Here is a 17,969-nt window from a genome sequence, read left to right on the forward strand (position 1 = left end):
AACCTCACCTTCACATCAAAGAGAAAGCAGATGCTTTTAGCAAATGAAAACTTTATTCATGCATCTTTGATGATACACAAATGTTAGTTCCCAGAATGCTGAAGCGACTCGACAAATACAGTGAATCCTTGTAGTGCTACACTCGGATTTTATATATGTATATATATATATATATATATATATATATGTATATATCTCAAATCTTGAATGTTTTCTGAAGCGTTTTGTAGTTGACGTTCGGCTAATGTTTTGTAAATGTTATTACTTGTTTTAAATGTTACACTTGTTTCAGAATGTGTTTCAAAAAACATTCAAACGTAACGTTTCCATAAAGTTTGCAAAATGTTCATATATAACCATAATGAAGAAAAATAACACCAGGACAAACAAAAAGCATGCATACTTGTTAAATATACAGAATACCATTTTTTTAAAAAAACTCCAGAAACATTCGACGAGGGCAGATCATTGGCATTCAGCTTCATGTCAAAGACACAAGTTTTAAAGAATATTTCATTTAAAAATGTAAATTCTGTCATTATTTAATCACCCTCATGTTGTTACAAGCAGGTTAACTCAAACTAAAATGAAAAAAGTCAAATAAATAATGAAATAACTGAAATAAAGTGAACACTAACTGAAATAAAATAAAGTAAAACGTAGAGAAATAAATCATAACAAAACTAAAACAAAAATGTATAACTAAAATGTAAAAAAGTTAACTAAAATAAATAAATGAATATAAACCTCTAGCTTTAGTCATCAAGGCAAAATTAATCATTTTAATTGAATTAAACCTGATGCACTAAAATAACTCAAACTAAAATATAATGAATAAAAACTATATAGATGTATGTAACAAAAACAACTTGATGTACTAATAACTAAAACTAAAATTAATAAAAACTATATTGTTATATTAAAAAAAACTCCTAAAAATGACACAAACACAGCTAAATTACTAAAGAAAATTACTTAAATCAGAAAAATAAAAAACTAACTTACAATATTAGTAGAAACTAATAGCATCTCAATTTTTCCATACAACACAAAGCTGCATAAAGATTTTTTATAAACTCTATTGAAAAATAACAGCATACAGGTTTATAACAAAATACGGTTGAGTTAATAATGACAAAATTCCCATTTTGGCTCAAATATTTATTTTTAAATGTTTCCCCTGTATTGATGTGAATACTGCAGTCAAAGTATAGTGCATCAAAACCTGACATCAAGGCGACCCGTCCTCTGCTCTGCGTTTACATCGCATAACGACGGCTGTGAGCATTCGTCAAACACAACAGTGCAGGCGAGACCAAAACCAGCTAAAACCAACGAAACTCCCAAAACCAGCAGAAAGCCGCTCAAGTGCATGAACTTCAGCGAAGGCCGTGACGAATCTGATGAGGAAGGCAGAAGAGGAGGCGTCCTCTCTTCTCAAAGGCAAAAGTAAAAAGCGGAATAACTGGTCAGTTAGCACAGTAATACGTCAAAGCGGAATATAGACATCTCTGGACCTTTAGAGTTCACATCTGTAAAATATATAGATATGGTTTTACCACATCTCACATTAAAATAAGACTAATATACTCTTTGTGCATGCAAAAGACTTTCTGATTTTGATATATTATTGATTCTCTCTAAAATATGCAATGCACCTCCAGAGCAGGATCTCGGTTGCATATATTATGCATTCATGTAATTCATAGTTCAGACTCTGCATAGCTCTTTCGGGATACATTCACACTGTTTGGGGGTCATGCAACACAAATCAACATTTCCGAACCCGAACCTGCGTTTCTATCACACCGGCAGTAAAAATGTGTGTGTGTGAATGCAGAGCTACATGGTGAAGGGTTTCGGGAAAGTGTTCATCTGCAGGTATTAAAGGAATAATTCGCCCAAAAATAAGATATCTGTTTTCATTTACTCAGCTTCAGATCTTTACTATGGAAACCCATTTCTGACAAATGAGGGGGGGAAAGCATGCTTTTGTAAGTCATAATTATGACCAAAGTCAAAATTACGAGACAGAAAATCACAATTACAAAATAAAAATGTGAAATTATTGCACAAGTCATCATTATGACTTACTATCTCGCAATTACCACTTTTATGTCATAATTTCATATCTCACATTGTCTTTGTATATCAATTTTGACTTTTTGTCATAATTACTTTTTATCTCATAATTCTGACCTTCTGTCCTAATTTCCACTTTATCTTATAATTATGACTTATTGCGTGCCATAATTTATCCTTTTTATTTAATAATTTTGACTTTGTAGGTCAAATTTGACTGGCAATTTAAACTTTTTATCTCATAATTTAAACTTGGACAATTTCGACTTTCTATCTGATCATTCTGACTTTGTAATAACTTTTATCATAAATTAGTATGTCATAATTCTGAATTAGTATCTCATATTTTGATGTTTTATGTCAATTATGGCTTATCTCGTAATAATGACTCAGCATCTCATATTTTGACTGACATAATTTTAACTTTTTATCTCAGTTTTGACTTTGTAATCATTTCCACTTTTTTCTCATACCTACAGTATCACTTATGGTGTCATAATTATAACTTATCTCATAATTAGGACTTAGTACCTTATATTTTGACTTTTTATGTCATGATTACGACTTTTGTAAAAATATGAGATATGTCATAATTATGGCTTCTGGTCTCATAATTATGACTTAATATCTCATATTTTGACTCAATTATGGCTTACCGTCTCAGTTATAACTCAGTATCTCATATTTTGACAATTTATGACTAGTTTAATTTTTATCTCATAGTTTTGACTGTCATAATTTCCACTTTTATCTCATACTTATCACTTAGTGTGCCATAATTTGTCTCATAATTATGACTTAGTATCTCATATTTTGACTTTGTCGTGATTATGACTAATCTCAGAATTTCCACTTTTTATCATACTAATCTTAGTGTGTCAATTTCGACTTGTCAATTATAGTGCTGTCAAACGATTAATTGCATCCAAAATAAAAGTTTGTTTATATAATATATTTATAATGTAAATACTATCAAAATATATACTGTATGTGTATTCATACATACATAATAAATATACACAAAACACGCATATTTTATGCAAACAAAACCTTTTATTTTGTATGTGATTAATCGCGATTAATCGTTTGACAGCACTACATAATTATGACTTTTCTCAAAATATGAGTTATGTCATAATTATGACTTTGTCTTCACAATTATGACATGGTATCTCACATTTTGATGTTTTATGTCATAATTATGATTTACCATGACTTTCTGTGGCAGAAATGGGCTTCTATAATCATATGACCTCAGAAGAATTGGAATATAATGTACAGAATCATAAAGACGACAGTTTGGATACTTTTATGATGCTTTTTTGGAGATCGCCAGATGGTGTTACTATGAACGTTTATGGAAAAGAGCTGCGTTCAAATCAACATTTGTCTTTCCATGGGGGAAAAAAAAATGCATATGGGTTTGGAATAAAATGAAGGCGAGTAAATAATGACAGAATTGTGTCCTTTCTGCATGAACTATTCCTTTAAATCTAAAATAGCTGATACGATGATCCAGATGTTTTTCAGAGTGGTCATGACCGGTCACCAAAGCGCTTGAGTGCATTTAAAGGGAATTAAAGACTATTAGACCAAAACGTTCTTTGATATAAAGTACAAGCAAAGAAAACAGGAAACACGATCACAACCAATCAAACTGGTCAATCAACTTTTTGGTGTAAAATAAAGTCTTTACATATGTAAATCTCTTGTGCAATCACAATGAGTATATAGTTGTTTCTCAGGTTTGTTATGTACACTGCAAATGGAGCGTGACTTGAATGGTCCTCCACGTGTGGGACAAAATAATAAACCAGTGTAAATGCGCAGCATCTGTATGATAAATATAAGAAAGGCCATAATGTAACCATTTCATATAGCTCCTGATAAACAAATCTAATTCCCCTAGAGGTAAAACACAACTAGTGATACTCACGTCATGAAAACAAAGGCAATTCACGTGAACAAACACAAGAGCATCGTGAACTAGAAAATGCATCAATGCTTTGAAAACAACAACAGAAGCGTTTCACCTGAATAGACTGAACAGTGCGACCGTTTGGTAATGCATAGATCTGTTCCCCTCGTGTGGACTATTACCATTCCATAGCCAATGCAAGGCGGGAACACTTACTTCCGAACCGGACATGATGTGGCCAGAAATAATAAACCTGATGTAATAACAGGAGCTCAATGACAATCACTCATCGCTTAGGTTTTGAGTCACATCATGCCTGGTAAGGACAGTGTTAAGCCCCATTTAAACCAAGAACGATAACTATAAAGATATATTAATGTGAAGAGATATTAGCGTCCACATCAGCGGAGGATATCGTTTGTTTATTCTTAGCGCACGCTTGTCTGCCGCTTTAAATTCTCCAGGTCGTTATAACAGGATGGATTCTGATTGGGTGTCAATGTTTGTATCGTTCATCAGCTGGAAAAAAAATCTGATTCCAACAATATCGTTTCTCTGTGCTTATATCGATGTGTGACCCTGGAGCACAAAACCAGTCATAAGGGTCAATTTTTCTAAATTGAGATTTATACATCATATGAAATCTGAATAAATAAGCTTTTCAGTGATGTATGGTTTGTTAGGATAGGACAATATTTCTGGATATAAAATAATAAATCTGGAATCTGAGGGTACAAAAAAAATCTAAATATTGAGAAAATCGCCTTTAAAGTTGTCTAAATGAAGTTCTTAGCTATGCGTATTACTAATCAAAAATTACGTTTTAGTATATTTACAGTAGGACATTTACAAAATATCTTCATGGAACATGATCTTTACTTAATATCCTAATGATTTTTGGCATAAAAGAAAAATCAATAATTTTGACCCATACATTTTATTGTTGGCTATTGCTACAAATATACCCCAGCGACTTGACTTACTGCTTTTGTGCTCCAGGCTCACATATAGCTATGGTGTGGACTCTGCTATTCTTTAATATTGAGAAGGATTTTTAGAACTATTATCTTTATCGTTATCTTTATAATTATCATCTTTGGTGTGAACCTTTAGGCTTCAAATGAAATGAGCAATGATAAACAAAAAAAAATGAATGGCTTATTTTGATCGCTCCCTTTCATTTCCTTTATTTTGGTTCATTTTCCTTTCGTTTTGGCTTCCTACAGATTATACATCTGTCCTCTGTATTACAGCAGTTAGTGATCCTCCATGTGGACGACCTTGAGGAGGCTGCCGGAGCTCATTCATCTCTCAGGGGAGGAAGGCCTCGTCCTCATCTTCCTCTTCGGCGGTGGGGCCCGGGTCACTCAGACAGCGCATTAACCGTTGCTGCGGCTCCTTGTCGTTGTCCTCGTCGGCCGTTTTGTCTTTTCTCTGCTTCGTAGGAGAGGGAACTTTCATGGTGAGGCCGCCCTCCTCCTCCTTGCTCGCCTTCGGCTGGCTTCCCTTCTTGCTAAACTCGTCCACCACTGGGCTCTGCGGTGAGGCGAGGTCCACTTTAATGGTGGGGATGCTTTCTGTGACAGACTTGAGGCCCCATGCTTGAGGGTCTGTGGGAGAGGAAGCAATCAGGAGCTGAAGAGATACTACCCAGACAATCAGTACTTTATTTCAGTGTTGTTACTGTTAACTTAAACTGAAGCTACTAAAATAGTTTTTGTTGATTGAAATAAAGCGGATATAAAATAAACTATAAATATTATACGAAAAACTTGAATGAAAATTAGAAATGTTGCCTTGGTTGAAGTAATAAAATTAATGAAATAAAAAAATTAAAGCTAAATAGAAACAAAAAAAAAACAAACAAAAAACACAAAACTAATCAAAATGACAAAAACACAACATTACTAAAGCGAACATGAAAATATTAAATTAAAAGCTAATTAAAAAAATGTCGTAGTGTATAAATAAAACTAAAATAACACTTTTATTCAAAGATAATTTTACTTAAAAAACCTAAGTAAAGATAATATAATTAGCATTTCTTTTTTGTTTTTTTGAAGCAAAAATCTAACAAAATGTAAAGAGGTTTATACAAAAATAAGAAAAATAAAATTCAATATGGGGTTAGGAAAAACATCTAATCTTACTAAACTTTGCTTTTCAGGAATTTAAGTATATTTAAATATTTTTTACTGCAAATGAGACAAAAATACTTACCTTAAACTACAATTAAAATTAAAATATTAAATGAAAAGCTAATTAAATTTTTTTTCTATTAATATAGTATATATATATATATATATATATATATATATATATATATATATTCTAAAATAATCAATCCTATTTACAAAGATCAATTTTAATTAGAAAGCACAAATATAATTAATTATATAATTTGCATGATATAAAATGACTTTTTTTTCCATTTTCTCTTTTTTTACGCCACTGGCATTTCGGCTTTTTTTCTTGCTGGAAGCAAAAACAGAATTTAATGAGGTTAATGCTTAAAACAATAAGAAACTATTTATCAATATGGGGTTAGAAGAAAGCTTAATTAAACTTTTTTTTTTTTATTTACTCAATTTCGCTTTTCAAAAAATGGATATATTTTTTAATGATATTTTTACTGGCTTATAATTGCTCTTAAAACATCTTATAGCCCTTACAAAAATGCACCATGGTAAATACAGCTTATGACCAAGTACTACAGTTATTTGTACTACTGCAAACCATAGCAATTCAATACGGGTATGAAGCTTTCATAAACGTTTTGCCATGCTGACTGATTTCTTTTAACAATTGAGGTTAATATCCATTTACCACAATTTTATTGCACAAACAAACTAATAAATCTTTGTAAGGAACAGTGTTAATTTCATCAACGAAGACGACAATGAAAAATATGTGTTAACGAACATTTTTTCTGTGACTAAGACGAGACGTTGACGAGCTAAAACTAATATCTGATGATAAAAACTATGATGAAATGTATGCCGCGTCTTCGTTAACAAGACGAGACGGGACTATAATGTTATTTGTGGACTACTGGACATTCAAAATGCATCCTATAGGCTACTGTCTTGTCCTTTAAAATGTGCGTCCCTGTTATTGGATTGCAATTGGATAAGGGGCGTTTGCATATCTAGTCGGCAGCCGCAGTGGATGGATAGGCTACCAAAACGCAAACTAGCGATCTGAAAAAATGGCCTCAGCACCCGAAGGGGTAGGAATAAGGTGACCAGACGTCCCGTTTTTCCTGGGAGTCACAATTCGTTGTTGATTAACAAAGTTAGAGAAGGCGGGATACCACTTCTTCAGTTCTCATATACAGCACGTGATCAGTTCTCAGTGCTCAAATACACACACAGCAGTCCAAATGTCTATCGTGTAGAGTATCTCACGTAAATGCAGTCGGTTATGGATTAATTGAACATAAACAGGTTGGTGAAAACTGAACGTGTGTCAGTATTACATGCACACCTTCCATCTTAAAGGGGACAGCATTCCTAATTAAGTACCTTTCCGTGTCATTAATGTTAACCAACAAAAGATGTAAAATAAATATGTTAAGTAAACCTACTCTATCTGAAAAATCTCTTTCGTACTTGTCTTATTCTGCTTCTTTTTCAAAAATTATAAATTATACCCAAAAATAAAAATTATCATCATTTATTCAAGTTTTTCCAAATGCAATCCTTGATTCAAATTTCTCATAAGCTTAACTGATTTGGTCTAAAGAGAGAAGAATTAATTACCATTTTTGTTTGAAGACTACATATGAAATAGCTACCAAAATAAATGTTGGTGACTGCAGTTTGACTAAAAGTAATGACTAAAAGTTGACAAAAATGCAATGACTTTTCGTCGACTAAAACTATGAAAGACTCAAATGACTAAAATGTGACTAAGACTATTAAGCGTTTTCGTCTCAAGACTAAGACTAAATCAAAAATGCCCTCAAAATGAACACTGGTAAGGAATATGGCTTGATTGTGTTGAACTTAAAAGTGTTGATCACTAGAGGGCACTGTACAACAAACTCTAGCCTGAATGATTGTCAATTCACAGCACATTCACTGAGAGGAAAGACCCGAGGCTGAATCCACTCCGAACAAAAGACAAAGATTTCAGTGACACAACAGGATCCTCAACTCGTATATCAGCGGTCCAGCAGAATAAACTCACCTGAAGCCAGTCGAGCTCGAGCGATGGTGGGGGAATCAGGAGGCGGAGCGGGAACAGTGAGGTAATTGTTCATCTGTGATATCTGAAAGTAGAGAGATAAAACCTTCAATGGTGACATTCTGTTAAGACTAATAAAGCACATTCCACCTATCAAGACCACCCATCTTTTTATCTCAAATAGCGGCCAACTGAGATGATTTTTAATGGCCAGTGACAGTATAACAATGAATTAAGATGAATTTTTCCTTGTTATTATATAAATAGTATGAATTAATAAGGCTATGGGCAGATTTTGAGCTATCTGAGAGTTTAGATGATCTGATAATGATGTTGTATCAGTCTATCATTAACTTCAAACCTTCTTTTCCAGCTCCATCATTTTCTTCCGTTTGATGAGGAGTTCGTTCCAGCCGTCCTCGTATGGATCAGCAACCAGAGTGTGTCTGTTATACGAGCGCAGCTGAAAATACACAAGACAATTTAGTTTGATCCTCGTTAAATCACACAAATGAAGGAAATATAAAAAGAGCAGTCTGAGAACAGGAAGTGACGAGCGCTCACTCTCTGGCGGGTCCTCTGCAGGTTGGTGCGCAGGATCTTTCTGATCTCTTCCTCACGAGCCTTGGAGAGCTGCGGCAGCGCCCGGTCTTGAGGAGGCTTCTTGGGCTGGATGTTCCTGGAAAACATTTGAGAAAAAATGTATCCTAGAACAAACAAATTCCACAAAATCTACACACATTCCATGAATTCTAGAAATTCCACACATTCTCCATGCATTATATAAATTCCTTACACCGTCCATGCATTCTGCATTCTATATGTATTATATAAACTGCGTACTCTCCACGCATTCTCTGTGCATTGCATGAATTCCTCACACATTCCACATGCTATATGTATTTTACAAATTGCATGCATTCCACACATTCTCTAAATTCCCTACATGTTTCACATTCTATGCATTTCATAAATTGCATACTCGTACATTGCTTTACACATTTCACTCTGCATTCCACACTTTTTATGCATTCCATACATTCTCCATGCATTCTCTAAAGCCCATTCACATTCCAAAAATTCCATGAATTCTAGTCGAATTCCACACAACCTCTAAATTCCTTACACATTGTATATGCATTCCATAAATTGTATACATGCACACATTCTCCAAATTCTACATGCATTCCATAAACTGCAAACATTCCACATATTCTCTAAATTCCTTACACATTCCATGCTTTATATATGCATTCCATAAATTGCATTCATTCCACATATTATTCATGCATTATATAAATTCTTTACACATTCTCTTAAGTCCATACACATTTCAAGAATTCCATGTATTCTAGTCGAATTCCACACATTTTCTAAATTCCTTACACATTCTATAATGCAATCCATCAATTGCATACATTCTACATACATTACATAAATTCTTTACATTCCACACTTTGCATTCCATATCCTGCATGCCTTCCACACATTCTCCATGCATTCTATACACACCCAAAAAAATCCATGTATTCTAACCAAATTCCACACATTCCATGAATTCCACACATACTCTAAAACATGCATATTAATTCCACACATTCTTCATTCCTTCTATAACATCCTAAATGTGCTATAATCACTCCTTAAATCCAATGCACTTTCCATACACCTTCTATAAGCATTTTCTACAAATTCCATATATTCTATCTGCATTCCATGAATTCTAAAACAGATCCTGATTATGGAGGTTGGAAGCACTCACTGCATGGAGACGGTGGATGGCAGGGCCGAGGGCAGCTTGGCTCCGCCGCCGCTCTCCACCAGCTCGATGGCCTGCTTCATCTCCATCTTGTGGTAGAAGGCGATCAGCTGCGGTTCTTTGGAGCGCTCGCCTGCTATCAGGCACTTCTTCACGTACTTCTTATTGAACCGGTTCAGCCTGGAAATGAGAAGGAAAAGGTGACGCTTTCATATGATCGTGGTTATTTTTATCCAGATAACAAACCGGCATTCAGAGTAATTACGGTAGAGAAACACTGAAGCTTTGTCTGGAATCCATGTGGAACATACTGGCATAATAGTGCATTGAAATGAACCAAACTACATGTGGTTCTCCATATTCTTTCCGAATTTGATCCTAAAACTCACTTTCTCTGCTGCAAAAGATCCAGACTGTAAACTCAACCAACTAAACAAAAAAACACGTCTGGTTTTAAAACATCATCCAAATACCAAGACCAGACATAGGAATCATTATGATTTCATATAGACTTCAAATAATCTCAAAATCGCTCGCAGAAAAGCCCAATTTGACTTTGAGTTATATACGTACTTGTCCTTCCAGTGATGATGTCCGTAATGTCCGCAGATGTCCTCAATGCCGGTTAGCAGATGGTCCAAAAACTAAAGACAATGAAATGACAATAGATAAGCTTTTTAGGAAACAAACTACAATATCAATCAATAATGCTGAGATTATAAGTTAAACAGAAGCTGCAGCTGAACATGATGTTGATAATGAGCATTAAATTGGACAGAAGAGCGATTTCTGCCAGTCACTCACAGCATTAACATGATGAGACGCTCATGCAAATGGGTGTTTCCATAGCAACAATAAGCTTTATTAGTGATGAATAAATGCCAATTTGTGGGCAAAATGTTCTGTACTGGGTTTTGTGGAGTGGATCCAAGCTCATGTCTGGCATACAAACTGCCACCTGCTTTTTCTAAATAATACTCATATAATATAATAAATATATGTTATGTTAAATAATATATTTCTACATTTAAAGTTATTTGTTGCTGTGATCTCAAATCTAGTATGGAGAATAGTGATATTTCACTGGGGTTTTTCTCATCTGAATTGTTGTTATTATAAATGTTCTCAATGCTCCCATCTATGGACAACCATTCATTTAATCTGCCCATTTATAACTGAGACGCCTCTGTTTATTGAGCACTGCACTCACACCGTTGATGCCAAAACATTTACTGAGGCTCAGTGTGATTATTAGGGAAGCCTTTCTCCTGGACAAAAACACACGAGTCACTGCTTTAACGTACTGTGAGTGTTTGATTAGCCAGAGTTGTAAGAATTACATCTTTATATGATGTTATACTGTTGGTGCACACATTGTCATGCAGTTCCTTAAAGTTGACATATTATGCCCCTTTTTACAATTTGTAATATAAGTCTCTGGTGTTCCCAGAATGTGTCTGTAAAGTTTCAGCTCAAAATATTCCACAGATCATTTATTATATCATTTTGAAAATGCCTATTTTGAGTGGAAGCAGAAACACACTGTTTTTCGGGCCTGTCTCTTTAAATGCAAATGAGCTGCTGCTCCCCGCCCCCTTTTCTAGAATAGAGCTGCCCCATTACAGCTCAGACCTGCTAAAAACATCTGTTTTGGTTCTGATTATCATGTTTATCGCGCTGAAATCATGCGTTTTAAACCATATTAGTTTAAACTTCTGATACACGGTTTTCTGAGTGCACACATCTGAAGCACACGCACAGAAAGCGGCTGTCACAGCATGTGAGTACTAAACTAAGTTCTCATTCACACACAAGTTTGTTAAAAACACACACGAGTTACAAAAACAGTCGGTTATGTCTGTGAAGGTAAACTGCTGGGAAATAAATCGCATGTTTATTTTAGATCTGTGTGGCAGCAGCAATATACAGTAAATACATAAATAAATGCACTGCTCTCTTGTCTCCTCTGAGGCTGGGACTCTAAATAGTGTTCTGTGCTCATCTGTGCAGCCAAAGACAGAACAGTTAGCATGTTTTGCTCAAACTTTCGCCATGGCATTAGAGCTGGTACATTGTTGTCGCTTGCGAAATCAAATGACGGCGTCATGGGTGGAAACTTACAGATTAAGGGGTGGTAATATTATAATGAGATCCCTTTGCCACGTCATCCAAGGGAGCGAAATCAGACGCGCTCGTTTTCTCAGACGCTTGCAGAAAAAGGCTCACCAAAACAAAGTTACTGGGTTAATCTTTTTCACGTTTCCTTGGTTGGTAGATGCACCCTGGAAAAGTCAGATTTTCATGATATGTCACCTTTAAGTGCTCTGGGTGGTTGCTAAGGTGTTGCTAGGTGATTGCTTACAGGCCCTCAAGTCTCTATGATATACATACAGTCTGATTTTAAAAGGCTGCATTACATTGTTCTGATATTAAGGGGAAGATTAATTTTACCTAAAGAAAATTACTTCTATTCATAGGATGATTAAGACCTTTTGCATTGAGACATTTTCATGAAAATTAAACGTTTTCCTGCAAAATTGTCATTAATGTGTTGCAACATTTTACTCGAGTTTGTCATTCCCAATTCTTGATAGTAATTCTCTTCAGATTTTATGCTTTACAGTATTTTTTTGAAACTTTAATTTACTTCAAATTTAAAGTATATACTAGTAAAGTATATTCTAACAAAAATAAAACAATTTACAATTATGAGATTTTTTTGCATTATGGTAAAGAGAATGCTTAATTGTCATGAAAATATTGTCACAATGCAAAAATGGGGTTAATTTTCCTTCATACAAAATTTGACAATTTTCCCCCTGTGATTTAGCGGTGCAATGTTACCTGGAAACAAACTTATTCAACTTATGCCTCCATGGCAACTTGCTGTGTATCGCTATGACAATCCTGCGGACTGAGGCACCTAGATTGATGCCAGGAGTAGCGACTCTCCAGGCCTACACATACAAGAACTTTTACATACTTGCATACATACATACTCACCCACGTACATATATAAAGATATGCATTAACCCCCCCGACCCCCCCATCCCTCGCCTTCGCCGCTTTGTTCCGCCAGTCTGACAAGCGGGTCTGCGATCAGCGCCGAGAATGGCTGCAGGACCGGATGGCTGCTTGCCTGTGCTGGGTTACCTCCACCCCCCTCTCCCCCTACCCTGTTGCAAGTCGTGTGTCTCACGCTGTATTGATGTGCTTATGTTGCTGAGGTGTTTTTTTCCTGTTCCCACACTGTGCTCCCCATAGGAGCATAGTCTGGGGTCTGTTTTTTTTTATCTCCTCCCCTCCCTCATGTTATGCTGTATTTCTTTCTTAAATTCCCTGTCCTCCTGTCCTGTCTACCCCCTTGTCATATTGTATGTATGGACAGGTGGATGGCTAATTTCGCTGGTACCTGTGACCAGTGACAATAAAGGGCTACAATACAATAAAGAGTCTATTTTTAGGATAATTAAGATTTCTTGCATGGTGTCATTATTTTCCTGCTAAATTTTCATTAATGTTTGACATTCCCAATTCCTGATGGTGATTCTCTTTAGATTTTCCTGATGGCATTTACCATTTTAATAAAAAAAAAAAAAAAATTTTATATTTTTTTATTTTTATGGTTCAAAATTCTAATGAAAATGCCACAATTCAAAAATCATAGTGGTTTACAAATGGGCTTAATTTTCTTTATGCAAAATGTTCAAAAATGACCTGGAAACATTCTAGACATTTTATGTCTAAACAAAGACACCTTTCATTCTAAACAGATCAAGCTGCATTTCTGAATAAAACTGTGACTGTACCAGTATGTGACCAGCAGGTGGCACTCACACACACACACACACCTTCAGTAGTACTGGATGTTACACAAACCCAAACAAGAGAACGAAATAATAATTAACTCATCTAACCCAGCCCTGCTTTATTGTGAACAAGACTGTGTAATCGAATCTATTCTGGACTGGCAGAATATTGAGAAAGCATCAAATGTTCCTGAATCACAGATGGGAGAAAATCAGAGATGAGCAGCACCTGTGTGTGAATCTCCTCATTAATAGATCGCTTCGTTTCCTGTTTCTTCTTCACCGCCAGCAGGTCCACCAGAGGTCGAATGGTCATGCCCTGCCAAAACAAAGAGAGAAGAGCGGAAATTGATGACTGCTCACAGATGGTCCTATTTAAATGCAAACGATACAGCTTTAGTCCTTTAAAAAATTTTATTAACATAAAAAAGGGTGGCACAATGCTAAGCAAATTGTTAAGTAAACCACTTATCAATGTCTATATCTATATTTTTCTCACATGCATTGGCCCCCAAAAAAGAGGTAAACCTAAAATTGCATGAGTCACTGCATTAGAAAGAAAATAAAATAGCACTATTGTCATGCAAAACATTTCTTAAACACTTCTAAAACATCTTTCACTGCATTTGATATAGTTGCATTGCACTGCATAAAATAAAATTCAAACTATGCAGTGTGACATGGTGTGTGTGTGTGTGTAAAATTCTAATGAAAATGCCACAATTCAAAAATCATAGTGGTTTACAAATGGGCTTAATTTTCTTTATGCAAAATGTTCAAAAATGACCTGGAAACATTCTAGACATTTTATGTCTAAACAAAGACACCTTTCATTCTAAACAGATCAAGCTGCATTTCTGAATAAAACTGTGACTGTACCAGTATGTGACCAGCAGGTGGCACTCACACACACACACACACCTTCAGTAGTACTGGATGTTACACAAACCCAAACAAGAGAACGAAATAATAATTAACTCATCTAACCCAGCCCTGCTTTATTGTGAACAAGACTGTGTAATCGAATCTATTCTGGACTGGCAGAATATTGAGAAAGCATCAAATGTTCCTGAATCACAGATGGGAGAAAATCAGAGATGAGCAGCACCTGTGTGTGAATCTCCTCATTAATAGATCGCTTCGTTTCCTGTTTCTTCTTCACCGCCAGCAGGTCCACCAGAGGTCGAATGGTCATGCCCTGCCAAAACAAAGAGAGAAGAGCGGAAATTGATGACTGCTCACAGATGGTCCTATTTAAATGCAAACGATACAGCTTTAGTCCTTTAAAAAATTTTATTAACATAAAAAAGGGTGGCACAATGCTAAGCAAATTGTTAAGCAAACCACTTATCAATGTCTATATCTATATTTTTCTCACATGCATTGGCCCCCAAAAAAGAGGTAAACCTAAAATTGCATGAGTCACTGCATTAGAAAGAAAATAAAATAGCACTATTGTCATGCAAAACATTTCTTAAACACTTCTAAAACATCTTTCACTGCATTTGATATAGTTGCATTGCACTGCATAAAATAAAATTCAAACTATGCAGTGTGACATGGTGTGTGTGTGTGTGTAGTGTAAAAAGTAAGGTATATACTTTTTGGGGTCACTTTATATGACGCATTACTACAAAAAGAAATCACAACACAGACAAACACATCCCAAACATAAAACACCGGTAGGGTAACACAAGCCTCGCAATTTGAGACCTTCCCTTACGTCCTTGTTCAAACGGGTGAATAGAGACACTATTTTAACCTGACACCCAATGGGTTCCCCATTAACAGATATTTGCTCTTCTTTAAGCATAAACTTGCTTTGTTTTGTTAAATTTCTCAAAAAACAGGACTTTATATGTTCAATCTGCATCTCAAGTAAATGTGTCTTGATTTAAGGATGTTTAGATGTTTGTATTGGAAAACACGACAAAAGTACTAAGGAAGCAAATTATTTTGTCCAGTGTATGCGATATTTAATGCCATGACTTTCTGCTCTGATTTAAGACCTTTTTTAAGACCCACAGAAACCTTGCAAAAACTCATGAGGAGATTACAATAGATCAGCAAAGCCGTTTTTATCTTTAACTTGCATGATGCACTGACCCTGAGCTACTTGGACACGCTAAAACAACTCCAAAACATCAGCCACCATCAGTGAATCCACGATACAAACATGTGAAGATCTGGATCTCATCATTTCTGTGTATTGTACACAGACTCTGTGTTGGTCCTGCTCTTTTGTAGCACTGTTTTTGAAGCCTCGCGTTACAATATCAATCATTCAAAACGGAAACCAAGAGGGTTACTTTCAGGCCATTTTCAGCAGCTCATGCATATCTCGGAGCCATCGGGGCTCACAAAGAGCCGAGAGACAGAAGAAGAAGAAGAAATAATGGTATAAAACGCTCACTGCGAAAAAACAAAACAAACAATACGAGAGCATTCGATAATCCAGCAGCCAGTAAAACCTGATGGAGCGCAAGATGCTTCAATAACCAAGTGTATCAAACACAAGGTTGATGAGTAGCTAGGCCTGCACTAAATTCTGAAAGGAAATGAAATTCCACAGATTTCACTTTATGATTTTTAAACTAATTTCAGCAGAATTTTAAACACAAAAATATAAATTTAAGATAATTGTTTCATCATATTTGAAATAACTACACAGAATTTCATTGATTTTCATTTTCAAATTCATTCCGCAGGATTATGTAAATTTTTGCCTAATCGGAGCTTGTGTTGGGCCAATTTAATCATTCTTTTTTCACAATATTGCATTGATGCATCCTTGCATTGACTTTTTATAATTTAATTGATTTTATATATAAAAATATTTTTTTAATTTAAAGTAAATTATATTTTATATAATCATTTTATATTATATATCTATAACAACAAATAAATGTTGCATATTTATATGTATACACACACACACACACACACACAAACTACACACAATAATACAATAAATACAATACAATAAAAAGCGTTTATTATATCAAATATTTTTACTGAACTTTTAATTTCTACTTTATTTTAGGTTTATATATAATATTACATGTGTATATATTTATATATAAAGCGTATGTATATCAAACATTTATTTTTATTTTTTTTATGAATTATAACTTGAGAAGCGGTCACTGACCTGCACAAACACCGTGAAGAAGATGACAGTGATGATGGCGGTGAGGAACATGTTTCTCATGGGGAAGTGTTCAGTCTTCAGCAGGTAGACCAGGGAGAAGGCGATGGCTCCTCTCAGTCCTCCGTAAGCTATGATAAACTGGTCCTTAGAGGTGAGTTTGACGATACGGAACTTATTGATCACGAAGGTCAAGCCGACAACACCTTTGAATGAAGTAAAACATTAAATAAACAAGCATTGAAAAATGTGCCACCATTCACAACCTCAGGGCATTCACCAAATAGAACAGCTTCTTTAAATAGACAAACAGAAGCCATTAAGAAAGAAGTCAAATGAACCTCTCTCTCGCAATTTTTTTTCAATTCAATATGTGCTTTATTGGCATGACAATTGTTACAATGTATTGCCAAAGCATAGTGTTTACATTGAATCTAGAACAGATATATATGCAACAAAAACATGCATGTATATACATTTAAAAAGTAAAACAAATTAACATTTTAGAATCGTAGAATTCTACGAACAATTTATAATTCAATGTGGTGTGTGTGGTGTGTGTGTGTGTGTGTGTGTTTGTGGGCGCATCACTGATTTGTTGACTCCTCCCTCTTTTTGTGACGGGCATCAATGTATCTGGCTGCTAGTAAGATACAATCGAAAGAAAAAAAATTTTCACCTAATAAATATTGAAGTTGTGTTTTCTTGTTTAACATTTAGTTGTTTCAGTCCAATATGTTAGATCATTTTCTTTTTGTGCTTTTATAATTTGGTTGGGCCGAATTTTGTGGATGAATATTTTAGAGTCCTGATGCTGGATGTTTTTAGTCATGTTAGTTTGTTTTTGCAGCTTCTCTCTTCTCTCTCTCTCTCTGTCTGTCTGTGTCTCTCTGTGTGTGTGTGTGTGTGTGTGTGTGTGTGTATGCATGTGTGTATATATATTAGGGCTGCCACTAACGACTATTTTTATTTCGACTAATTTATCGATTAATCTAAACGATTCATTTAACACACAAAAAAATCTATTTTACTAAAGAATATTTTATTAAACTATATTTCATTAAA

The 17,969-nt window shown here is 34.9% G+C and overlaps 1 protein-coding gene across 1 annotated transcript in view; it reads right to left on the minus strand.

The window, feature by feature from the left end:
• Window positions 1–5,035: 5,035 nt before the first annotated feature.
• LOC107564092 (sodium/hydrogen exchanger 1-like) overlaps window positions 5,036–17,969 on the minus strand; it is a 49,240-nt gene continuing 36,306 nt past the window's right edge. Inside the window, exons 5-12 of the mRNA XM_016249087.1 lie at window positions 16,908–17,110; window positions 14,865–14,954; window positions 10,521–10,591; window positions 9,951–10,127; window positions 8,753–8,867; window positions 8,550–8,651; window positions 8,192–8,273; window positions 5,036–5,610 (exon numbers count right to left, since the gene is read on the minus strand). Of these exons, the coding sequence (XP_016104573.1) occupies window positions 5,312–5,610; window positions 8,192–8,273; window positions 8,550–8,651; window positions 8,753–8,867; window positions 9,951–10,127; window positions 10,521–10,591; window positions 14,865–14,954; window positions 16,908–17,110 (1,139 nt within the window). The 3' untranslated portion in view covers window positions 5,036–5,311. The remainder of the gene's footprint in view (window positions 5,611–8,191; window positions 8,274–8,549; window positions 8,652–8,752; window positions 8,868–9,950; window positions 10,128–10,520; window positions 10,592–14,864; window positions 14,955–16,907; window positions 17,111–17,969) is intronic.

This window comes from Sinocyclocheilus grahami, unplaced genomic scaffold (assembly GCF_001515645.1).
Source record: "Sinocyclocheilus grahami isolate Dianchi unplaced genomic scaffold, SAMN03320097.WGS_v1.1 scaffold910.1, whole genome shotgun sequence".
Lineage (NCBI taxonomy): Eukaryota > Metazoa > Chordata > Actinopteri > Cypriniformes > Cyprinidae > Sinocyclocheilus > Sinocyclocheilus grahami.